The sequence below is a fragment of the Symphalangus syndactylus genome, chromosome 5, assembly GCF_028878055.3.
Source record: "Symphalangus syndactylus isolate Jambi chromosome 5, NHGRI_mSymSyn1-v2.1_pri, whole genome shotgun sequence".
Classification (NCBI taxonomy): domain Eukaryota; kingdom Metazoa; phylum Chordata; class Mammalia; order Primates; family Hylobatidae; genus Symphalangus; species Symphalangus syndactylus.
In genome coordinates, this window is record NC_072427.2 from 60,463,723 (window position 1) to 60,491,265 (window position 27,543).

At 33.5% G+C, this 27,543-nt stretch overlaps 1 protein-coding gene across 3 annotated transcripts in view; it reads right to left on the reverse strand.

Annotated features, from left to right (window-relative positions):
* The window catches only part of DPH6 (diphthamine biosynthesis 6), a 195,440-nt gene that overhangs the window by 152,340 nt on the left and 15,557 nt on the right, over positions 1-27,543 (reverse strand). The window contains exon 4 of one of the 3 annotated variants that reach the window (XM_055278626.2): positions 16,796-18,810. The exons of the other annotated variants lie outside the window; for them this stretch is intronic. Coding sequence (XP_055134601.2) covers positions 18,625-18,810 — 186 coding nt within the window. The 3' untranslated portion in view covers positions 16,796-18,624. Of the gene's footprint in view, positions 1-16,795; positions 18,811-27,543 lie in introns of those variants that run through there. 3 annotated transcript variants of the gene reach the window in all.

Below are 27,543 nucleotides of genomic sequence, written 5' to 3' on the forward strand. Positions count from 1 at the left end.
TCCTTGCTCTTAAAAGATCAGTCTAAATATTTAAAATTCTCCTCAAAGCACTTCATTACTTCCCTGACCTCCAAACACATGAGGCAAATGATCTTGCCTCCAAGACCACGGACAAAAATAGCAGCTGTAAGATTAACAGTCCTTTATCATTCTATTTCTCATTTTTAAACGTACCCATATTCTTCTATCCAGAGCTGGCCCACTGTGCTCTTCATCCCATCATTTCCAAATCTTCCTGGATCTTGTTCAATTGATTGTTCTTTTTCTAACCTGTATCTTCAATAACTTTTTCTATTTCTTAATTGATACACATATCTAAATGTCTCTCATCTTGAAACACTATATGACAAGAACACTAAATTGACTCATTCAATCTCACAGCAATTCTACGAGGTAGGCTATTTTTATCTCCATTTTATAGAAGAGGAAACAAAGGCACAGAGAGGTAAAGTAACTTGTCCAAAGTTACAAAGCTAGTAAGTGGCAGCTGGGGAACCAGGTGCCAGAACGCAAGTTATTTTCCACTATGAAATACTTAATACCCAGGAAAGCTTTTCACATGACTTTGATTATTAATTATATGCTGATGATCTCTACCATCAATTTATCCAGTCTTGATTTAACCCTTTTTAGTGTCACTATCTTCTATTTTGAGATAACTTAATCTCAAGATCTCAAAAGACCTAGCCCCTATCTCTCCTCTCTGTACCTCCTATACAGTACTACAAAATACAAATCTATCCATTTTGCTTCTTACTTACAAACCTTCAAAAACTCCCCATTACTTACAGAATGGGGTCTCCAAACTCCTCAGCAAGGCACACAAGGCTCTTCACAACCTGCCTCCAAATTACCTTCTCACTCCTACCTCCTGCCACTACTTATATATGTCATCTACTCACACCAAATTATGAGAGGTATGTGCCATGTTTTGTCCCATCAATATATTCCATATAGAATGTTCTCTCAGTTTGGAAAGTCATCTTCTCACTCGATGAATCATCATTCATCTGTTTCTACAACTGTCCATCCTGCTCCATCCCCAGGTAAAACTGATGTCTTTCTCTTCTTCTATATTTTCACAACATTTGTTTTAAAAAAAAAAACCTCTATCATAACAATATAATATTGTACTGTTACTCATAATCTAGACTATGAGCTCTAATAAATCTGGGTCATTCTTTTACAGATAGTTATATCCCATACTCAGAACACATTTGATGAATGAATGGATGCAGCTCTTCTTTAATATTCAAAATCAATATGTCCTGGAAATGGAAAGATAAATTAATACATCACAGGAGACATCATAATCTTAATTAATCACTGTTTGCCTATGAAATGCCTCAACACTTAGCAATATACAAAGATATATCTGTTTAAATATTAGTACAAGTATAGATCCTCTTTCTTGAAGTGACAGTGAACAAAGAACTCAACCTACACAAGCAATCTTTGAGGAAATAATAAAAAATAACAAAGTAAAAAAAGGTCCGAAATATTAGGCCTACTACCAAGCCACAAGACTTAAGCATGAATAGCCATCAAATTATAAACATTACCAGGTATCCACATGAACCAAACAGTGAAGTGTCAATCTGAATAGTTTCCCCAGCTACATTAATTCGTACATGTATAAAATATTTGGCACTGGTATGACATAGCCATTTACCAAATGGTTTATCAAATTACATTTACAAATCACAAAGGCATCAGCTTGCATGTTCAGCCGTGTATAAATGTGAGGTGGACTGAAGCTGTTTCAGCTTCAAGTGTGGGAAGTGCATTGCTCAGTTTTGCTTGTAAGTGTAAAGATAAACTGGATTAACTAGATCTTTAAAGAAAAATGCAACCAGAAAGCAATGTGATTTCTACTATGCTTTAAATGGTTGTTTCCTTTGCAGGCACTTCTTCTTAACCCTATTGAGAAAAAAAAGAATACACACGTTACAGAATAAGATGATGAGAGGAACGCAAAGCAGCACAGAAGAGAGTAATGATGAAATACCCCAGCAGTTTGGTTACTTAAGCTACAATAAGGTCAATTAAATTTGTCTTATTTCTTTAAAAACTGTTAAATGTCTCATTGAAAGTTTTTTTTCTAATTTATATTAAACTCCTCATATCAACATTCTCTGGTTGCATTTAATAATGTGAGTGGCCTTGAGTGATTCTGATCCTGAACTTACTGCCTTGCTTATACTCTAAGTTCGCACATGGGCTGGTCTAAAGTTCAGGGTTGAAAATAATTCAACTTTTAATACATGTAATGAAAAATTACACCTAAGTCAGTCACCAGAACACAAAAGCAACATTAATATTGCTGTTGTAGACTAAACAAAAGCAGGAGTCATCAGTCTTTAAAACTTTTACTGTTTTTCTAGCCTCAAACAGGAAAAGCATTTTGGAAATACAGGGCTCATTAAAGAAGCCCTTTAAACTACTGTTGAAAATCAAGATTTTTTGCCTTATAGGTGGAACTCTAAGCAGAGAGATTAAATGACCATTTTTATTTACACTTGTCAGTATTTTAAAATTTTATACTCTAAAGAGAACAGCTGACATCTGACATTGCAAAGTTTGACACTGCAAAGTTCACACACAGTATGTCAAATCACTGGCAAGCCCAAGACACAAAAAGAGAAATGAAACTTTGATTTGTTAAGGAAAAAACTTACCACGTAAAGTTTACTTTTCTTCCTGCATCATCAAGTTTATATCTTTATCTTATTTAGGAACCATGGCCTAAACTAAAATGAATTAAAACTAATTAATTAAAAATAACACAAATATTAAATCACCAAAATAGCTGAACAAAAGCAAATCTCTAGGAATGCTTTTTTAAAAAAAACTCTGCAGCTTGAAAAAGAGCTATTTACATGCTTTCCTGCATTAACAAGAGGGCAGGTAATAATGATGGCTTGTATGACAATATTGTCTTTGTTAGTTTTGCCCCAACAGAACTAAAGATTTCCTGATTACAACTTTGTAATTTAAGTCAACTGTAAAGATTTCTGGGGAAGGGAAACAAAGAAGAGTCTGAGTGCCAGCATTTAAGTGGACTATATTACCTGAGTTTACTCTTCAGCATGGGACAGTGTAAATAAGAGGGGCTCCTACTTCTACAGCCCATGCTAGGTCACGACCTGAACTCACTGTACTGGTATAAAAGAGAAAGTTGTGCTGGAATCTCCAATTTACATGCTTCTCCGCTTCACCTTCAGGATCCTATAATCACATAGAGCCTTACGACGAAGTGTTCACTCTGTACTGTAGCTCATTGTCATGATTTTTAAATAGTTGCTTTTTTATTGTAATGAACCAATTATGAGCCAGTCACTCAAGTAGTCATTAACAATAGATTTTTTAAATTGCATTTTTAATGAATTTTATTTTGGATAAAAGCCCTTAAAAGTACCTATGGCAAAGGGTAGTCATACATTGAATTAACAGCAAAATCTGTTTAATAATGACTTGTCTTTTATTTACTACAACAAAATAAATTCTAGTGAGAGTGTTAAAAAATATGACAGTGTCAGAGAAAAAAAAAGGTTGGGATGGGAGAAACTTGTATCCTACACTGCTAAAATAATTTAAATGAAAACATACCTTTTTTGCATTTAGTCATCTTGTTTTTCTTAAAGTACAAACAAAATACTTTCTTACAAACATCGACTTTGGTCTATATTTAGAAAATAATCAGACACTAATATTTGATCTATAAGCTATTAATGATGTTAAATATAATTACAAAACAAGCTAAACTGAAAAGAGAAAAGACACAAATTTAATGCATTCATTCTAAAGATGAATATACAAGATATGTTAAAAGTATTTTTTAAGCAAAATACTATAATATAAAAATTTTATTTCTCTCACAATAATTTCTTTTTTTTTTTTTTTTTTTTTTTTTTGAGACGGAGTCTTGCTCTATCACCCAGGCTGGAGTGCACTGGCCCGATCTCGGCTCACTGCAAGCTCCGCCTCCCGGGTTCACGCCATTCTCCTGCCTCAGCCTCTCCGAGTAGCTGGGACTACAGGCGCCCGCCACCACGCCCGGCTAATTTTTTTGTATTTTTAGTAGAGACGGGGTTTCACTGTGGTCTCGATCTCCTGACCTCGTGATCCGCCCGCCTCGGCCTCCCAAAGTGCTGGGATTACAAGCGTGAGCCACTGCGCCCGGCCCTTCTCTCACAATAATTTCTATGTATGTATGAATAGGTATGTCCTTGCTGAAAATAAACAGTAATTTTAATGAAAATTTGAATGAGCATAGTTGTGATTAGTTAGATATATAAATGTGTCTTTTTTAGTTGACTGTTGAAACTTTATATATTTATAAGTGCAGGTTTGAATTTTAACAGTGCATGTGAATATTTCCAATAACAGCGAAATAAAAATTAACATTAAAATTTAACCCCATAAACAATTTTTTATTAAAATTTCAAAGTAAAAAGAACTAAATTAAAACATGTATCTGTTAATACAGTACAATTCTGAACTGCCTAAATTAATTTGCTACTATTAAATCATAATTAACAGCTTGCTATCCAGTGTGATTTAGGAAATCATTAATTAGAAATATTAAAGAATGCACACTGATACTAGAAAAATTCTCTCTGGAGGTTAGACTGTTATACTCTGGTTGGATTTTCAACTCTTTAATCTGTTAAAATCACTCATTCATGCAAAGATAAAAATTGTATACATATATATTCATACAAATATATAACCCATATATATACACCTATATATACATATACATGTATATGTATAGGGATAGGTATGTGTGTGAGCAAGACTATTCCTAGAAAATTGTCAGTATACACTCTGGTTTTGTTAAGAGAAAAAACTTTTTTGAATGTTCCAGGCTTTTAAACCCTCGTATTTTCTGCCTCAAGAATGGGCTGACTGAAAGAGGCTCGGCAGGAGGACCGTGCAGCCGCTGGTTAATTAATCTGCCGGCTGAATGACAGCGTGCCTAGGGGCATGGTGCTGGCATCTCACACCAGGTCCCAATATGCTTTAAGCCTTGGATAGCTACATTCTGCACGCCAAGACTTTGCCCAACAAATAGCAAAAAGGCCTTCAGAGCCTTCCTTCTTCTGCCTGAGACATTCCATTTAATTAATGTAATCCCTTTTTATCTTAAAGTTTTAATAAATTTTGATGCAGAGGCATAATAAACACATCTATGCCCCTGAATGCAGTAACTAGTTGCTCTAACGATTTTCTTATATATCCAAAAGGCTTCCTTACGAGGCATAAAGAAAATGAATGCAAAACATGTTACAACATGTTCAGAAATTCTCAAACATGCTACTTGATCTATTCAAAAAACCATATTTGTACAACCTGATGTTTAACGAATCTGGCAATTTCCATTTCACTGGGCTTAAAGTTTTTTTATATTATAAAAATACACATCATATGCCTATCCCAAAACACTTTAAAAATTACTAATACCTAATCTTGAGCAAGGTAAGGCTATTTTTTAGCAATAGGATACACATGACATTCTCCTAATCCCTTTCACTGCCAGAACAAAACATCTTTCAAATCAAGATAAAATCGCTAAATCATGAATGTTAATATCATTCTGAGAAAAATAATACCTTATGACTAGAAAAGACCATCCCTTTAGGGAGAAATATTGTGTTAAAGTAGATTATTCTTTTAGTAGTGTAACAGAATGGCTTCTACCTAGTCCCAGATGGAAAAATCAAAATCTGCATTTAAATGGAAATATTTTTAAACATATAGGACAAAAGGCTAAAAACCATAAGGAATATCTACTTCCTTTCATTTTAAAAATTCAAAACCCCATGTGAGAACTTTTAGGGAAGCCTTTGGCTTTCAGATTTTGTTTGTATGTTTGTTTCATTTTTATGAAGAGCTTGCTACACAATATAATTTCACAGTTTTGTGATTAACACACAGTATTTGTGCCTATTATATCAAATTCACAAGTCAGATAAAAAAGCTGGCCTATACAATTTTTACTATTACAAGAAACAGATTTATGAATTAGGCTTAGAAAGAGTTAAGAATGAGTCCTCTATTTTCTTCCCATTTTTAACCATCCTGTTTTATATGTAATTCTTACAAGGCAATAGCAGTTTGTTGAAATAAAATAAAACCTAAATTTCTTCAGCATTGACTCAAATCACCACTATGGTTAGAGAAAAAAGAAAGCAAAATGCTTGGCAATATTATAACTACTGCTCTTTGCGACCGGAAAGATTATTTTCAGTTCTTCAATAGTTAGAGCAATTTTCTTAAATCCTGAAGGAGCCTGACAGCACTGCACATTTCTTAATGCTTGCATTTACTTTTACATTATAAAACAATAAAACAGCAGGATAATGTTCATGCAGTTCAGAGACTTGTAACATTATCACAAATAATTCTACTGTATTATGGCAAAACATAAGCTTTTTAAATGTAGGCTGACTAAAGAAAGGGCAATCTATGTTTATTGAAAGTACATAGACAAATAAGATTGGAAATATAACTTAAATGTTGTACCTAGATTTAAAATAGTGTTTGAAAAGGTTTGAAAAAACAAAATCTATGCTTAATATTTTTTTGTCCTAAATTAAAATACAATTAATTTCCAAGCATAGTGCTTAAGCAAGGGGAAAGCCTTCTCACTTATCTTTCTTTGGAGTATGTGACTTCTTTTGCTACCTCAGGAACCAGCCACATTAGGTAATTTAATCATTTTTCCTCAACAATGTTGTAAACCAAGAAACTTTACAACTACCAGCTTTAAAGATTCAGGTAGCTGGGCACGGAGGCTCATCTCTATTGTCCCAGCACTTTGGGATGCCAAGGCAGGAGGACTGCTTGAGGCCACAAGTTTGAGACCATCCTGAGCAACACAGCACGACATTGTCTCTACAAAAAATTAAAAAATTAGCTAGGAGTGGTTACGTGTGCCTGTAGTACCAGCTACTCAGCATGCTGTAGTGGGAGGATCTGAGCTCAGGATGTTAAGGCTGCAGTGAACTGTGATGGTGCCACCACACTCCAGCCTGGGTAACAGAAGGAAATCCTGACTCTAAAAACAAAAACAAAAAACAGGTGTTTTGATGATGGTCACATTTGACTACTGTATTACAAATAATGGGCCAGCCTGCAGAACTTGGTCGTATCATCTCCTTTCTGAAACCAGCCCACCTTCTAATCACTATGCAGGTTCTGACATACATCTTTATTGCTGGAAGCTCTGTCCATTTTTGTATAGGAAATTGTGGATTTCTTTATTTAAAAGACATAAAAGACATCTTATTTAAAAGCATAACTGGAACAACTCCTGCATATGTATCAGGTAATTTTCCTACATTCAATAAGTAATTCATTTCAATTCAGTTGTCCATGATTCTTCTAGTGGTAACCATAGGGATGAGAAAGGATAAAAGCATTTCAATGCAGTAACCTGTTTCTCAGATTTATCCTAGGTACTGCATCCCTGCTCCCAATTCCCCACCCTTCACCTTGAACTCCAAAATTCCCAGCAGAAAATTTTTTCAACCATCATTTGGAGATAATATACCATAAAATTAAATCACCAAAAACCCTGATACATGTCATCATTAGTCTACACTAAGTAGCAAACTAAATTAGGGAAGCTATATGTGAGACCATCACAGAAGATCCCAAACTCACAAATCTTTTAAACTCTTATGCCTTAAAACTGCCTAAATCAAAGAAAAGTGAGGAAACATGGCAAATTAGGTTTTAAAAGAAAATATACGTCCCATCCTTGTAGATACTGGACTCAGAGCTAATGTATGAAGAAACTGACTTTGAATCCCAAATATTCCTGTTCTAAATAAATGATACTCTTTTGCAAGAAACCAGAGTCTAAAACCTGACTACTCAAAATGCAACCTCAGACCAGCGGCCTCAGCATCACCTGCGTACTTGTTAGAAAAATCTCAGGCTCCATCCAGACCAACTATATCAGAACCTGAATTTTTAATAAGATCCCCAAATGATCTGTCTGCATATTCAAGTTTAAGACTTTCTAATCTAAGAGTTTATCTGGTTTAACAGCTTATTTTTCACCAAGAGACATAAAACAGTGAAGGGACAGAACAACCAGTGCTCATAAAAAGACATAAATATTATAGATGACCATAATCTAATGAAGGAGAGAAAAAAAGAGAAAATTCAACTTAAGCATTTAAACTGAATCTAGATCTCTGTCTACATTCTTTGTTTTTAACACCTGAAAATTCATTTACGTGTGTATGTGCATACATACACACATGTGAAATGAAAGAGAAAAAGGAGAGGAAAAAAATAGAATGCGAATGAGAGGAAAAAGAATAGGGGGAGAATGGAACCATGAAACTGTACATAGTGTGAATATGTACATGTGTTTATAGCTGAAAAGCAGAAGAAACAAAGTAACCCAGCAGCTTCGAAAAGAGCAGCGATACTCCGATACTCCTCTCAACAACACTCGCACACACTCCTACTTATCCCCATGCTCAAGTCAGTGTAATAGCAGCATTTTCATATCACTGACAAGAAACTACCAAGAGATTATCGTTAAAAAAAAAAAGTGTCACAGAAGGAAATATTCCCTAACTGCATCAAAAGTACAAAAATAGAGAGAATTAGGTCTAAGAAACTAAAATGACCAAAAGAGAAAGGTATTATAATTCCAAGATGGTGATATATTATTTTGCAAAGTCTAAATAATGATTTAGTAATAATTACCACAAAATAAACATTATTTTATTCTTACAAATGAGCTATTATAATATTTAATCCAGTAACTAGGTTTAAAATAGTAGCACTATAGTTTTGTTTTGTTTTTAATGCCATAATAGAAACTGTCAACATTAATAATAAAAGTTCATAAAAAAGGGGAAGCATAAAGTATTTTCTATGGGATATTTAGTGAACATAAAGTATTTTCTATGGGATATTAATGGGATAAAGTAGTGTTTAAACCTGCAGTAATAATTTGTACAAAGTGAAATATACCTAAAATCTTACGTTTCATATAAAAAAATGCCCAAAATGATTAAACTACCTTTACTAAGCCAATATTCTACCACCATTGATGTACTCAGAGAAAATCAGAAATCACTTTTAAATGCTGCCAAACTTAATGATGCCAATAGAAAATAAGTCAGTTAATATCCAGGAGCAGAAAAGTGTGGCTAGTTGGAAAACAGAACCTAGTAGAAAAAATAAGTTAAAAGTAGCATTACATCTCTAACTGTTTAAAAAATAACATCTATGAATGTCTATACCGATATCTGTGTTCATCCACATGTCACATTTTTAGTATAAAGTATACTAAAATCTAGCACACGAGGCCACTGGTCATCAATCTACTTTAGCCGCCTTAAATCCCTGGAAACTGACTTCTCACAATAAGGGAAAAAGTCACCTTATGCCTTGTATAACATGACTGAATTGCCCTAACATATATTTCTTTGGTTTTGTTCCAAGAATAAAATGTAGTCAAAAGATGGGCAGAATGCTATTCCCACCTTGAGTTCACCAAATGCCAGGAATTATAAAAACAATTTCAAGTTAAGGTTTCAGATACATTAAAAAAAGACTTTGAATTTTAAAATACAAATAATGAATTCAGAAGCAGGTGTATTATTTATAGAAATCAACCAGCCAATATGTTTCAACGGCCTTAAAAAAATCATATACTTTGATCCATTAATTCTGCATCTGGAAATGCATCCTAAGGAATTAATTTTTTAAAATGTAGACAATAATTTATGGATCACATCAAAGTGCTATTATTTACAGTTAAAATTAGGTTCTACCTAATTTACAAAATTAGAGAATCATTAAAAAAATTATACAGGTACATGATAGAACATTAAGTAGTCATTAAATTATCTTACTGAAGAGATTTTCACGGCATAGAAAAATGTTTCTGATAATTTTAAGTTTAACAAAAGGAATGTACAAAGTACAGTAATGCCACACACAGGTGTGTGCATCGATGTGTGTGTTAAATATATGTGCATGCATAAAAATATGTCAAAATGTTAACTTGAAATGGTTGAATTTTGAGCAACATCTTCATATTTTTATACTTTTATTTTTTAAATTTAAAACATAATTTTTCTAAGTATCAAGAAAATTAACAAAGAATTTAGACAATAAAAAACAAGGCAGGAAGATCATGGGCGAGTACCCTGCAAGGTTACAAAGATACAATTCCACTGAATAAAGGAAGCATGTGCACTTATAAGAGGAGTACTAAAAACCCAGTTCCAGAAGAGAGATGCTCTTTCTTCCAGCTATCTAAGAGGTAGAAGACAGATGAACATCAAAAATTAAAATAAAATAATGTAGAAAAGTCAGATCTATTACAGTAACTAGACAGCAAAAAGGATATCATCTATGCCATTGTTATTTTTACTATGCAAAAGTATCAAATAACTGCGGTAAATAATTTAAGAAAATAAATTACAACACCACTTAGTCTTAGGAGGCTTATTCCAAATCTTAACTATGACGAAAGAAACTGGTTACTTTATCAAATCATAACAAAACAAACTTTATAGATGCTAACTTTGTTTTCTACAAAGTTGACAGATACAGAGACTACTCTTTTCTCTTCCCAAACATAATTAAAGCATATGTTTAAAATGTCCAGATAATGAACATTATAACACTCGAATATATATATATAATTGACAAGCTAAAAATCTTTTTATAAAACAATATTTTAGCTATTATGTTAATAAGTAACTTATAACTTACATTTGTCCCTTAAATTTTCATAAAAGTCTTTTTCTTGGTTGCTAATGCTTCATAACCATTTCCATTTCAGACTGCTTGACTGATCAATTGATTCTAAGTGAATAACAACATGGAGTAAAGGGTTGGAAACTTTATAGTCATACTAAATTTGTTATATAAAACCAGGAATCCAGCTAATAGCTGTGATTTGCATACACAGTAGGGACTCAGTAATTCTCAATTAACCATAAAGAAGAAAGCATCAATATAAGTTTGGCATCTTATAACTATGTAAATAAAATCTTATAACTATGTAGAATCCTCACAAAGTTAGTTTTACCTATTATATGACATTGTTTTGTTTAAAATATTCGCAAGTAACAGTTTGAGAAGATGTATTATGCAAAATAGCATAAAGGAGCCATTTAAAGCTAGAGACAAAATTTCTACATAAGTAGAAATGCTCAAGAACATCTGAAAACAAGTCCCTTGATATTAGCCTAAAATTAAAATTTACGGAACGTTACCTAATCTTTGATAGAACCAATGATAGCCCTAAAGAATATCTGATAAATAAGATGATGCTTCCTTAAATAAGGAGGGATGTCTCACTTTCCAAAGCAATTAATTTAAAAGAGGAAATAGTTTCTGATCCACGACCTCAGGATACATTGAATTGGAAGTTTGATTTAATTTTAGTTCTGAATCATACGACTTCACTATGGCAAATACCACATAGTGTTACTTTGGTGGAAGCACTAAAAAAACTATGTTTATATGTAATTATCTGCTCTCTATTGGGGAAGACCAGGGGACAGAAACTTATCTCTGAAAAAATCCTATAAACTCTAACCCTGAACTGATAAACTGATAAATTATTTCAAGATATTAATCAAAATTATAAGCTAAATGAAGAATTATAAGTCCCCAACAGGCCCAGATAGAGCAATACTGAGCCTTCAAAAAGACAGCATTTTTTGGAGAAACTTAGTAATACTGGCCAGACAAAGAAGGGCAGATGCCAAGTCATGAACAAGTAAGAAAAATACAGGGAATGTGGAATATTTTTAGAAAAGCAAAGAATTCATCACAAATAATTATGACTAATATATAGCAGTAACTTCCCGCCCTAAAACTCAGTGTTAAGTCTTTAAGACAGGCACTGTGCTTTAATCACCTACATCTGTTGCCTTAATCAGCTACATCTTTAGCACTTAGAAAAATGCCTGAAATACTAAGGTTAAAAAAAAAAAAAAAAAAAGCTAATGTATCTTAACATTCTACAACTTATACAGCATGTGTAAACATTATAAATAATAGTTATATATTATAGCATGTGACTTCTTTTCCTCTCTTTCATTCATCATTTTACTGACACTCAAAGGAAAGAGCATATAGAACAAAATCATCCGAAAAAGTTCATAGGGGCTGGGTATAGTGGGTCATACCTATAAACCCAGAACTTTGGTAAGCTGTGGTGGGAGGACTCCTTGAGGCCAGGGGTTCGTGACCAGCCTGGGTAACATAGCAAGATGCCCATCTTTACAAAAATTAAAAAAAAAAAAATTAGCCAGGTGTGGTGGTACTCACCTGTAGTTCCAGCTACTCAAGAAGCTGAAGGTGGAAGATCGTTTGAGCTCAGAATTTTGAGGCTACAGTGAATTATGATTGTAGCACTGCACTCCAGCCTGGACAACAAAGTGAGACCTTGTTTTCTCATACAAACTTTTCAAATTCTTGGTGATACGTCCATTTTTTGCCCACAAAACTTTCCTAGTTAAGAAGTTTTTAATAGGTGGTCACTCGAAAGACCCTTTAGAAAAATTAAGCCCTGGAAAATATTTAATTAATTCTTACCTTGTATCAAGCTAAAGCAAAGCCCAAAGCAGACATACTGAAATGCACAAGCTTTGAGATCATATTCATCACTGCCAAAGCAGCTGATATATTAAGTACTAAAAAGAAACACAATTAAAGACAAAACAAGGAGTAGTAGAATTTCCACCACACAATACCCCTAAAGAGACAGAAGAGCACAGCTAAATTCTCTAAGAACCAGATCAACAGAGAAACCATGACACATAACAATTATCTTATGAAGTTAGTTAAATATGAGCAATGCTCTATGGCCCCAATGAAAGAGAAAGTGTTTTTCTAGTGACAAGTATGTAATAGTTAATATTTATTGATGCTTCCTACATGATCTATTCTACATGGATTATCCCATTAAACGCTCATAATGACCCTATGATGTAAGTACTACTACTAGTCTTACTTTACAAATATGAAAGCCAAGGTATAGAGAAGTTAACTAAACTAAGATCATACCATGCAGCGGAACCTAGAACAAAGCCAAGTCCAACCCTAGAGTCCCCACTTATCCCTCAAAGGCAAAAAACCCACCAACATTTCTTGGTAAACACAATATTGGTTTTCTAAACTCTATTTAATTATGAATATATCATTGGTCATCATTAAAGGATAAAAACATACAGTGTAACAGATTTTCAACCACTTTTTTGGTCTCCAGGCAATCATTTTTTTGGTTTCACTCACTCACATGCCACATAGTAACCCTAATCACAACTCAGTGATGGAGATGAAGAGGAAATAGCATGGAGCTGATTCTAATATACTCCTAGGAGGTGTCTGTCTCACCTTAAGAATTCCAGAGCACACATACCTACACCTTTATTTGTAAGCAGTACTACTTGACTCCACCCACATTTTGCTTGTGGTTCCAAAAGATTTTTTTTAATGTATATTATTCAAGGATTTTGCCACAAATTTCTTTCATGCAAGACTCACATGAAAAAATATACAGACATCATCACATACTTCAATATCAACTCATAATAAAGAAAACTGAATTAATAAAATATAATAGCTTGCTATTTTTTTCAGGTTTAATCTGTTTCATTCAGCAGCTGTAATGATCTCATCTCATATTCTACCACCTTGGAAAAATTTAAAGAATTTTTTTTGGAGGACTGCTAATAAAATTATCATTGACATTTTAATTAAAAAAAGAAATGTATGTAGAATAAACAGGATGCTTCCTGGAACAGTCTGCAGTGGCTGCTCCATTGCTTCTTTGTACAGTCTTGGTAAATTATGCAGGCTCTCAGTAGATAGAGCAGCTGTATTTCACTGTCTTCGGTAATGTAATCTACATTTATCACTATTTTAATTAAGTGGATTCTTAATTTGGTACTCTCATTGCAAAGAAAAAATATCTTATTCAATTTTTTTCTTTGGTAGACAGCATCTTGTCCGTCTTGTAAGCCAGAATGTAATTTTAAACATATTTCTTACTGTAACTGGTCATTATTTTAAGAGGAACTACCATATTTGGTTATTAAGAATTTGTTCCTTTTCATTCTATCAGCTTAAAACATTGGTTCCTTCTTTATAGTGACAAAAAGATACTTTCACAGTTCTCAGTTTTAACCAAAGTGATATACAAAAAACAATAGGTGGCTTATTATAATAGTACTTTCAAGATTACTCAAAAGCAATACAAAACATAAATAAGAACTTTACATGAAAAACAACAATTTACTGAATATTGAGAACATTCAATTCCAAAGTTTTTGTGTAAGATTATTTTTATCATCAGGTCATTTGAAGTGTCTGAATCTAAACCAATCATTGTGGTATATAACAGCTTTTAATCATACTGAAGACACATTCCGAATATTTCTTATTCATTTCCTATAATTATTTGTAATTAAAACAATGTTTTACTTTAAAGAAATTAAATTGATGAATTATGCCAGAAGTATGTTTGTTTTAATTGATTCACAGAGAAACAATTACTTTACTATTAGATGGCTTCATAAAGTTGCATTTTTATGCATGAGGTGTTTGAAATCAATAAGGGAAGGCCTGGTGTTCAAAAAATTCTGTATTCAGCACACATTAATTGAACATCTTTTATGTGCCAGGTACAGAATTAGGCACTATGAATTCAAACTAAAGTAAGGCAAAGCCCTTACACAAAAGGAGTGTACACACACATACATAAACTGTAAGGACCAAGTGGCTTTTAAACTTTGTTGCTTTGAAACAGAGGGACTCTAGGTCCCCATCTCCATTTCAACCAAAAAAGCTCCATTTTCATCTGTTTTACACACCAGTCTTCTTCGTAGCTGGTGGAGAAAACAAAAGCTGTATAGCTAGAAAACACAAATAAGGGCTCTAGACTATTATTACTAAGAACCCAGATAATTGAAAAAGTATCCTAAGTATTTTCAGATACACTAAAGGGGAAAAATTTTAAACTCCTGTTTTGTTTTGTTTTTTCGAATTTTATCATCAGTTTTCACACGTTGCTAAATACTGGTTTGTGGGTAAATTTCTACTAAAATAAAGATTCTAAAGACAGCTTATTTTAAAAGTTTGGGAATGAGGTGTGTAGGGAGTTGAAACTGAATGCACATCTCATTATGTTAGTTTACATTACCAAGAAATGCTATCCCAACTTTCAGATTCACATAAATCCAGAAATTGCCAGATAGGACTTTTAAAATCCAAAGTGCATTAAATGTGTTCTAGATTCTATATTAAAACTTACTCAGATAAAAGCCATTTACTTTCCCACTGTGGTTCTGGAAATAAAGTTACCATTTGAGCCTCTCTAATGACCTAGCCAACTTAAATATATTATCTCTAATACCTCACAAAAACATTAAAGGATAAGGTGTTTTTACTCCCATTTTATAGAAGAGAAAGCAGTCGCAGGGGTTAAGACGTGTTCAACACTACATAGTGAATACACGAAGAAACTAGGACTTGGGCCCATGATCTTTTCATTAAAACACTTTCAGAAGCAAAATAAACTTAATCCATAAAATTTTTCTCTTCTAATCATATCTAAATATGATTCCTGCTTTTATTATCCATAACTTCACATCTAGTTGCATTTTACAATGAAAAACTTAGCTATCAATATATACAATCAAAAAGGTAACCAAAAAGAGAGAAAAGGAAATCTAAGATTTAAATCAATGCTAATGAATGACAAACATTTTAGTCATTGTGTAACTCCCTTGGCTTGAATTTAAATAATGTCATGTATAACGACTGGGTTACACAATTCAGGAATAAATAGAAGTCAAATTTTAGGCAGCCCACTCAGATTCTAATTAAATAGAAAAAACAAGTACAAAGGAACTAAATTATTTTTAAAAAATACTCCTATCAGAGTTCAACTTCAAAAAGATACTTCATGAACAGACAGTACAGCCTGTAAGATTCCATCTTTCTCAAATTACTCTGATGAACGTCTGATAAAACTTGAGATTTACCAAGGGATAAAAAGAAGCAGCAGCCAATAATTCTAAATGAAAACTCAGAATGGTCTTTTGTTCTCTTTGTTTAAAGTAAAGCCACTAGTGAAAAACAAGAATGTCTACTTAGGAAAAAGGGGTCTCTTGTTTGAACAAAAATTAAATTTAAATGTCCTGTTTCTTACCTGAACATTTGAAATCATCTACATCTGTCTAATGTTCACTAAAAGACTATAGAGGGCACTGTTGCATCAGCTTTGAAGCTTTACAATAGAGGCTGAGAAAAAGAAAACTGTCTATAACGTGTAATTTCTCTAAAGGGTCAAATGCATGGAAATCTAAGCCTGATATAAAGAGGAAAAAACTAAAATGTATGTTTTTCTAAAATAGGCTGGACTTCAATGGGGGAAAAAACTTAACAAAAACAACTGTCAAATAGAGAAGACTGCACTGCACACATTTTGCATTTCCCTTTGTAGTGCTTTCATGAGAAAGGTAACTAATCATAGCACCTCCTTATCCATTGGAAACAGCACCCCACTGCAGAATCCTCTTTACAATCAATAGGAAACTGAATGTGGCACCTCATGCAATCCTTCCATAATTCTATCAACAGAAAGAATGCAGTCTGTTTGCATACTTTTGTCGAAAAGGCCAATTCCATTTGTCCCCTCTTGGATAAAATGACAGCTACAGATCAATCACTCTCACATGAAAGTAAACATGCTACAAAAAAAAAAAAAAAAAAAGAAGATTCAAAACTGAAATCCTTGCCTATTTTATGCATAATTTTATTACACATAAAAACTCAAAGCAAAATAGAAAAAGCAAGTTTTTCCTCATAGACATGCATTTTGTGCTATTATGCAACAGTATCAGGACGTAAAATAAATAAGTTACATCAAACAATAGTCATGAATCTTACCTTTACATATGGACAGCACTTAATTAAGTTCCATATATTTTCTATTCTCTCACATCATTCCTGTTACAATTCTTTGAAATTAAATCCAATTAAGTATAGTGTCAAAGGTTCTTTTAGTACATATATACAATAAGACTAGTATACACAGCATAAAGCTTCTTATAATACTACCACTTAATTTTTTTCCACTAAAAATAATGCAAAAGTAAAAGGGAGTTAAATTATCTCATTTCGGTAATTTGAAAATAATATCCTGAATTGCTGAACCTCTGTAGAAACATGGACATTAGCTGTGAGAATTATAATATCATGATCAAACCAAGTAGAATATGTACAATGAAAAAAAAAACCTCCATTAATGTATATCTAATCACACCACCATATCACATATTGGATAAATCCACATTAATACAGGTACCATAATAAAACTAAGGCCTCTAATAAAGAAACCCAAATTCCCTGGAAAAACAGTATACAACTCATTTTGTCACTCTCAAAATTCCAGAGAGATTAGCACCTTCTCTGAAATCAAAGTGCAGAACTGTGAAAGTGTTAAAAATTCTCCAGTAATATGTCAACCTACTCATAAATCAAAAGGAGGGGAAGGGGCTTTAGATGGTATGTAGATTTCATTTTATTACAAAAGCTCCAGTTTAACAAGTTATTTTCAGCCAATAAAAGTCAAAAAGTAAGGCATTGTTAAAGTGGCTAGTACTGACTCAGAGGCTTTACTTCTTAACTGAAATGCTACTTGAGTATTGCTCCCTTAAATTATTAATTTATGGGTTTTGCTTAGTCACCTCCTAAGGCAAGGCAGTTCTAGTCACAGGTACGTTGAATGCATGTAAATAGACAGAAAGCTTTTATAATGGTCTTGTAATTCACTAAACATAATAAACAACCCTTTTTAATGAATGTTGAATGTACGACCCTATGAACCAACTTTATATAAATAGACTATATCATTTAAAGAATCTGTAAGATCCTCTAGGAAATAAATGAACAAATTCAGAAAAATTAAACATAGGCTGATTACTTTTCATTGATCTAACAAAATTAATGCTTACAAGAGAATCAAAGTGCTGATAGGACTATGAAGAGTTGTGTTCAATTTTGAAGAAATCTAAAAGAAAGTGTCATGAACTGTGAGAAAATGTATTTGCAATATTGCTTTTCATCTACCACAGGATGACTGCAAAAAATATCAGGTAATGTATTTTTAATATGCAGGATATTTAACTAGATATTTTAGTTTACTATTGAAGAAGAGCAGCATATTAAAATCAATTTTAGTCAACTTTAATTTATGCAAAGCTTGATTGTGAGCAATAGCTGCTAAAAGGATGCAACATTGTTGATTCATATACAAGCATTTTACTTAACTACATTGGATAATAGCAGTGCTCCTAAAGGAGTATAAAAAGCAAAGTGATTAGCAGTCATTACTGTTAATTAGTGTTCACATTACATTCCTTGGGATGAATCTCCTTTAAGTTGAATACATGGAAAGTTTATTTTTGAAGGTTTGCCAAATCTTGCCTAGGTAAGTACTGAACTAAGCCGTCAACTACCAGCAAGCAGAATGAAAAACAGGGACAGATCAGCATCCAATTAGTATGTCTAAGTTTTTAAACAGGAAAAGGGTTGAGGGGAATGAGTAAAACTGGAAACTCATACTTCACATTTTGCAATCTCACTGATAAAAGGAGGAAATGTGTGTTTATCAAACTTGCTGTGAGTGCACAGTTCATTTGGAGTCCTGTAAACAATCGCCTGGCTGCCCACTTCCAAATGCATGTGAAAATCTTGGAGATTCAGAGCATCATATTCAGCAAGCAAGGTCACTCTAGTGATGCCCTGGAAATGGGAAATTAGGAAAACGTGGCAATCAGAGGTTTAGGATTGACCAGAAAAAGCCCTGAGGCTGGATTACCATCTTTCACCACCAGTCAGGCTGTCTCTGCTTATTCAGTATTAATACAACAGGACTGCAAGTGAATGAAAATAACTCAATGCACCTAACTGGGACACCGGCTTTCTTGTTTAGAAAACGACAGACATTTGTCACAGCAAAAAGATAAAGTAAAATAAAATCAAATAATAAAATCTCTCACATACAAGCTTTCAAGAACCAACCCTGAAAGAAAAACAGGCTCCTCATGAACCTTCAAAAAGGACCTGGGGAATGGCTGACATCCTGTTGATTTGATAATCAATAGGAAAGATTTCCTTTCCCCCAATACCATTCAGTGCATTTTTAAGTAGATGCCAAATCTTCAACAAGGAAGCTTCAAAAGCAATATATCCTCATTAGAGAAAAACACCGAAAAATTAAATGTGCAAAAATGATACTCTTAATTCTGCCCATAGACTTAAAATATATCCTACAGATAATTTTTCTATGCATGTACTTACACAAATGCATTGTAGAAAAATGTTACTATACCATACAGAGCATTCCCTAATCTGTTTCCTTCTCTTAAAAATATATACAGATGTATTTCTGCAAGTTCATTTTTAATGCTATACAGCATCCCACTGTATAGATACGTCATAATTTACATTGCCAATGATTTCTAAATTTTCAAGTACATTTTTAATTATTTCCTTAGTTATAAATTCCCCAAGGTGGAATTGCCTATTACAGGAGTGTATTTTTTTGTGTTTGATGAGTTTTGTCAAATTACCATCCAGAAATATTGAACCAATTTACAGGGCTGCTAGCAGTACATAAGGGTATCTGTTTCTTCAAAATCATTATTATTTCTTATTTCTGTCAAAGTGTAGCTGCATTTTTGAGTTAGTGAAGTTAAACATTCTTTTTTTTTTGGTCATTTGAATGTATTTCTCTGTGAAATGCTTGTTCATATCCTTAGCCCATATCTCTATTTGGAGACATGCTTTTTATAATAGTATCCAAAAATTAGTGAGGAATTCCCCATTGAATACTAATCCCACCAATAAGAGATTATTTTAAAGAAGAGATGTTAATTGTATGGACATTAAAAGATCCTATTAAGGTTGGTAGCTTTACATGAACCTATTTTATAACATTATATTATAGAACAAGACTTCCCAACTTATCCAAAAAGAGAAAGAAAAATTAAAAACTTAACTGGGATTGCAAATATATCTCTGAAGCTACCTTTGCTTTCCATAAATGGAAAAACTTATGATACTAAGCTGGCATCATCAGCAATGTTCTGTTGTTCTTTTTACTGTTCTGTGATTCCAAGGAACAATTATGAGCATACTAAAATTGGAATTGCTTTATTAGCTACTATGATAAGTCAAGAAAGGAGTCTGTAACTATGGATGATAGACAAGTTCCTCATGCTATTATCTTGAATCAAGAATTTAATTAAAATGTGTCACTTTTGAGAAAAGCACTAAGTGTAAGACAAAAATGAAAAATGTCCCCCTCCACCCATCCAAATCAATTCAATTTAGGGCCTCTTATCACAGAACCATGAAAGTGGCCAATACCCAAATTACTAATTCCTAATACATCTTCAGAAACAGGCTTAGATTAAAATGCAATTTCAAACCACAGATCATGTTTTTTTTTTCTTATTCAAACAAACCAGTTTAAAAACTTGCAAAGCTATTACCTAAAACAGTGCTTCTCAAACTGTGTTATAAACCACTTTTTTTTTTTACATTTCCAACCCTTCAAAGATAGAAACTTGTAAAATACAACAAAATGAATTAAAAGATTAAAATTTTTAAAAAATACAAAATACAAGGTCAAATTTTTATTATTAGATTCAAAAGAAACAAAATTACTCTTTCATATTACTATAAAAGTTTCTAAATGCTTATTTTCAATTTCTCTATATATCTTATCTTGAACAAAACACTTCATGGACTAGCACCAGGCTAATCCCTAGACCACACTTTGAGTAGTAATTATTTAAAATTATTCTGAGAGCCCTGAAACAAGATCAGACACAGATAGATCACTTTGATCCCTGACTTAATAACCCTAACCCCTTATCAAACCATATGCCTTCCCCTCCGCCTCACTGTCAATTTACACATACCTTATTGGTTTATGTATGCACTATATATGTACTATAATATAGTAATATCTGCATGAATTAACACAAACGCAATTCTGGGAGGCAGCAGAACATAGTGATTAAAAGTACATGTTCTACCACTTTTTAGCTGTGTAACCTTGGATGAGTTACTTAACCTCTCTGTATCTCAGGTTACTTATCTGCAAAGGGTTGATGTATGGATAAAATTAGAATATATGTGTATAGAGCTTATAGCAGTACCTAGAAGATAGTGCTACATAAATTGCAATTATAATTACAATAAGACACAGATAACTGAAAGAAAATCACATGGCTCTGGGTTTTCCAGCAATCAATATAAAGAGGAAACTTTAAGTTGCATGATTTACAGTGTTCATGCAATAAAAACTGTCAAATAGTTATGGTAAGGCTAAACTATTACAAATACGAGGTCCTGAGAAAAACTTCTCCCTTGGATTGCCATAAAGTTGACTATTTGATATAAAAACCCTTCACATCATCCCTGGAGGAAATACACAACAAAAAAATTTGAATACTTCTTATGGACACGGCACCATGATGAGCACTGAAGAGTATCCAAATTTGAAAAACATTCAGTTCCTACCCTCATGAGGTTATAAACTAACAGGGAGAATATATTACAAACGCAAATAATTATATAAAACAAGTCATAATAAGTACCCACAAAAGTAAATAATGCAATAGAAATTTTTAAAAACAAAAGCTACACTTGAGGAAATCAAGAGCAATGCCTTGATTACATCCCTATTCTTCTCTCCTTCAACATAAAATCCAAAGGCTATTTAGAACAAGCCATGTCCCCAAGCCTATTGTCCCATCCCTGGCCCCCATCACTTCTTACCTAAAATTTAAGATGCTTTATACTCCCTTCTCTTTTAGATCTTAATGTCTTTCTTGGGAAATGAACAGCATACTCGTCTGCTCTCAGGATCTACCTCATGTGACTCTTCACTCTTTGGAAGCCCCACAAGACCCATCTGATCTCATAGCACATAGCATAGCATGTGTTACAAACTCAGGGGATGACTAATTATTGAGTATTTATGAATACTCTCAGGCTACAAGGCTTTCTGAAAGTGATGGTTAAAATAGTAGCTGTTAAACTTTTGAAAAGAACATAGTAAGACTATGACAAAAATTTGGCCACCCTGAGCAACATGGTGAAACCTCACCTCTACAAAAAAATACAAAAATTAGCCGGCCATGGTTGCATGCACCTGTAGTCCCAGATATGCAGGACGCTGAGGCAGGAAGATGAACTGAACCTGGGAGTTCAAGGGTGCAGTGAGCCATGATAGCTCCACTGCACCCCAGCCTGAGTGACAGAATAAGACCCTATCTCAAAAAAAATTTGTCCTCTCCCAGAAAAATTTACACCTACAAAACATTTGCATAAAATTTCAGAGTTCAAGAATACCTCTCCCTTCCAGATTAATAAATCCTATCTTAAAGTAGCACATTATCCTAGATGAAATCTACTAGTCTGATCCTTATTACAATGCTTTCTGTAATCACGTCCAGGATATATGACCACTCAAAATCAGAAGAACTTGGATAAGGGTTAAAGATGTCACAAAAAATGGCTATCAGGCCAATAAAAATGTTTTAAAGAGATAAATCATGAAAGGCTCAAAGGGAAGATCATGGGTTATTTATCAAATGATCATTGTTCTCCCTCCCTTCCCCACCTCCCTGCAAAATTACTACCTAGGAAAGAATCCATAAGAGAACTGGTCTTAGACCACGGGGCATTTCAATGGCTCCAAAACCAATCTTATAGTAGGGAGCAGAGAAAAATCAGCAAATTCTGCACAAGGAAGGGAAATAAATGTCTGATAGTTTCTGCCTCTTCTGATTGTCAATGTCTTTTGAAAGATATCTATGGGGATCAATATTAGCATAATTTTGTCAACGTTAGATAGGCTTAATTTTGCTAAGTTTAACAACTGCTCATCGAGCACCCACTGTGTACGAGTATACAAAGTGACCACATGGCTCAGCACTGTATACAAATAAGTATGGCATAATTCTGCTGGTGTTGATAGTTAATTGCTTTTACATACAGGAGCACAAATGATGGCCCCATTCTACTGCCTCTGAAGAAAGAACTGTTTTTAAATCTTTTAATTCATATACGCCAAAAAGTCTGAATTTTCTAAACTTGGTTCATCTAACTTTCACACTTAAGTCCTTGCTTGAGGCTTTGTACAAATGAATTCACACAAAATATACTGCTTAGATTTTAAAGACAAGCATGGAGTTAAATTCTAAAAGAATATGCCAAAACAAATTTTAATGGAAAAAAATCACCTGTTAGAACCATTGATATCTTTAGGTTAACCCTCTTTATCTCCTTTTGAAATGGCCCATGCCTCAGTTAACTCACACAGGAAACTAGAAAACATTAATTCTACATGTCTCCTGGAAGGCTGAATTATCTGACTGAAGAAGTCTAAAACAGGCTAAGGATGGCCCAAAATTATAGGCACCAAATGTAGAAGGATCAATTCAATCCAATCTATAATATAAATTTGCCCCCACTAAAACCTCTTTCACAATTGAATGTTTATCATTCGTTTTCTTCTCTGCATTAACTTACTAATAAAGTCAAGAAAATTACACTCATCTCAATGCCCACTTGTAGCTACCACTTAATATACTAATGGAATGTTGTATGCAATGAAAAAAAATGACTTTACTAGATTATTCTGGAAGATAGAGAATGAAGGAGAAGACCTGAGGCTAAAATGAGGATGACAGGCTCTCAAATATATTCTCATTTGTTTTCAAAACAGATAAATAAGAAAAGAAGAAAGAGATACCCACATTTTATAGATGGAACAACTGAATTCCAGAGGAGTAGAGTTTAACACAATGCCTATTACAGTCTAGGAGCTGTATGGAGTCTCATAGGAAATAAAAATAATGAAATACAATCCCTATTCCTCCAGTTACTTATAATCTTTAAACAAAACAAAACCCACAAGATAGATTTTCTTAAAATCTTAGCTTTGTGTATTAAACTAGACTAAGTACTACAAGAGAGTTAAAATGTGACATGAGGGTTTAAGGAAGGAAGATACTATATTCAGTAGGGTGAATTGAGGAGGACATCAGGAAAGAGATGTCATGCAAAAGAAGGAGTTGGAAAGGAGAAGTTATTTCTGACTAAAACGCAGCACTATTCAGGAAAGGCATGGACCGTATGGGGAAGAATGAGTTCTGACAATAGTCTAGTTTAGATGGCACATAGCTTACCTGTAGGAGAATCTGAGAAAAGACAAAAAATAAACTGAAGTCATATTGCAGAGCACCTAGCAGAATGATGCTAAGCAATGAATGTCTGATGGAAACAGAAATGTGATTAAATCTACACTTTAGAAAGATTCATCTCACAGGAGTTTAAAGGATAAATTATAGGGGATGAGAGACTGGAGAAAGACCAGAAGTAAACTTTAAGGGGTCAATTAATTTATAGGTCTAAAGCCAGGTTCAATCTGTTATGATGCCCAAAAGGCTACAGAATCTATTAAGACTATACTTTGCTTGATTTACCGGCATATGTGTAATTGCATATCAAAAATAATGCAATAATTTGAATTTCATCTATATAAATTATTTGAAAAGATACTAATATCATAGTTTTGCTTACTTCTGTGAATCCACACTAGGTGCTTTTAAGAAATAAGGATAAATTATTTCAGTTGATATACATTTCACATAACCCTATGAAGAAAATTTTAAATGATAAAAGAACAACCAAGACCAAAATGTATTAAGAATTGATTCTGATTAAATGAACCCATACTGATATGAAGCATCTCCTATACAATCCTTTACCAGATTAAAGAGATGACAATGACAGGATGCTATAAAATGTAGGATCATAATATTTATAATATATAGCTATCATAATTCATTTTGATTACCAATATTGCTCAGTAAAAACTATATAAATTAGCTGTGGAATTGTCAGTTTACAAGGTACCTTATATAGACTCTTTGTCACTATTTATTTAAATACCATCATCAAATCCAATCAATCTCTCTAGAATGTCCCCTTTTCACCTTTCCCCTTGGCATTCCCCAAGTTCAGGCTCTCAAAACCTTTCAGATACCCAGTATCTTAGTTTTTAATTTGAATTCATCTACAGAGTTGCCTATCTCTAATCCATTTCTTGTATTATATTAGTAGTTCACCCTGATGACCACAAGAATTTGTTGAACAGGAAGAAATGTACAATGTAATAGCCTAGCATACACATATGTGCCTGTACATATCTATTACATTACATAAAACAATAATTAACCTATGTACAATGCAAATTGATATCTTCTATTATATTCTAGGCTCTTGCATTTTTTATAACAACAGTTGTCACTCATTAAATTGAGTTTAGAAAATACCACCTCAGGGGCTTTCCACCATCTGAACAATCCTTGACCTAAAATTTAAGACACTCTCTTTTTTGGTATTAATCAACCTTTACAGACCTATTTTCCACTACTCCTCAAAGTTTAAACCCTAAATCAAACTGAACCACTCTATTTCCCTAATACATTTCCTAATTTCCTGCTTACATGACTTTGGCTAAGAACTTCCCGTAATTTTTAACACTCTCTTAGCCATCCTCCAATGTCTGTCATCTGTCAAAATCCAAATAATCTTCAAGGATATTGTATTAGTATGTTCTCGTACTACTATCTGAGGCTGGGTAGTTTTTAAAGAAAAGAGGTTTAATCAGCTCAGTTTTGCAGGCTGTACAGGCTTCTGCTTCTAGGGAGGCCTCAGGAAACTTACAATCATGGCAGAAGTCGAAAGAAAAGCAAGCACATCTTCACATGGCCAGCAGGAGAGAGTGAAGAGTGAGGTGCTAAACACTTTCAAACAACCAGATCTCAGGAGAACTCTATCATGAGAACAGCAAGGGGGAAGCCCACCCCATGATTCGATCACCTCTCACCAGGCCCCTACTCCAACACTGGGAATCACAACTTGACATGAGATATGGGTGGTGACACAGAGCCAAACCCTATCAGATATCAAATGTAACTTGCCCATAAGGCCCTTCTGATCCCCCAAATGGGATTTTTTCACCCTCTGAACTCCCATAACTTTTTAATTGCATGCTCTAATGGCAACTGTACCTTGTATTAATTTCTCTGTGTATGTGTCTTATCCTTTCAGGGTCTGTGAGGGCAAAGACTATGTCTCATACGTGTTTTTACTTTCCAATACTGGTACATTATAAGCATTGAATTGATGTTTGACAAATGAAAGAATAAGAGGATTAAGAAAAATAGTAGTAGCATACATTAAAATCAACAGGAATGTCAAGCTCAACTAAGACATTTATTCAACTCCTCTTTATTCACTCAATATTTTCCTACATCAGCACATCATAGAACAAGCTCCTATTAAACCATTTCTATCCAAAAATAAAAAAAACCTCACCACTAAGTATTTATTGATAATATCATTGTTGTTTTGACGATTTAATGATTTAGGCACGACAAATCTGCTGACTGAAGATGTTCCCAATTTAAAAGGTAAAGTTGTTATAAAAATATCAGTTCAGGATCTATTATTGTGTGACCACAAATAAAGTCACGTGCTTCAAAAATATACAACAATAAAGAAATAAAGCAATTTATGCTTATCAATCTGGATAATGTATTCTCAGTCATTCAGTAAGAATATGGCAAAGACAAGATAAACTACAGGCCTAGAAATGAAGTAGAAGACTATAGAACAGAGATCTACACATAGCATCCCAGACAACACAACTCCAGAAGGAGACATCTACAAAAGGTTTCTTTAAAAATAAATGGTAGCATAGGAAAAACAAAACAGAAACAAAACAAAAACAAACAAAAAAAACCAACCAGTCAACTAGAGATTGAAAATATAAAGAAATTTGAAAGAAAAGTCAAAAATACCCAACACAATGTAAGATACATAGAGTAGATGATAAGATAGGAAGAAATCCATAGTTTGTAGAAGAAAGGAATATAGGACATAAAAATAAGTCAGCTGATAAATTTATAGAGAGGCATTGACTCTGGGAAAAGAGAAATACAAAGGGTATATATGTGCATGTGCAATATATACACACAATCACTGATACCAAGTGGAGAAAAGTTCAAGGTTGAAGAGACAGAATGATCATTTTGCCAAAACAAGGGAGTCACATTTTCCAGGCTTTAGGGGGAATTTATAGATGAAGGCTTTGTACCTGTGATAAGTTTAGGAACTATAGTAATTGACAAATATGGTACAACATTTTATTTCCAGACAGATCTTCCTTCATGTACTTCCTCATGCACGCTTGACTTTATCATCTGAAAGGACCAGATATGGCACAGCCTCAATAAAGCTGCACCTGGGAGTGAAAATGACACTGGTCTGTTCCAATGCCAATTCTTCCTGTATAGAGTCCAGAGTCAATACTAGAAAAGCATTTCTTATGCCAAGGGACCAGGTTTAATATCCAAAATCCTGGGAACTGAAAGGGCTTGAGGCAAG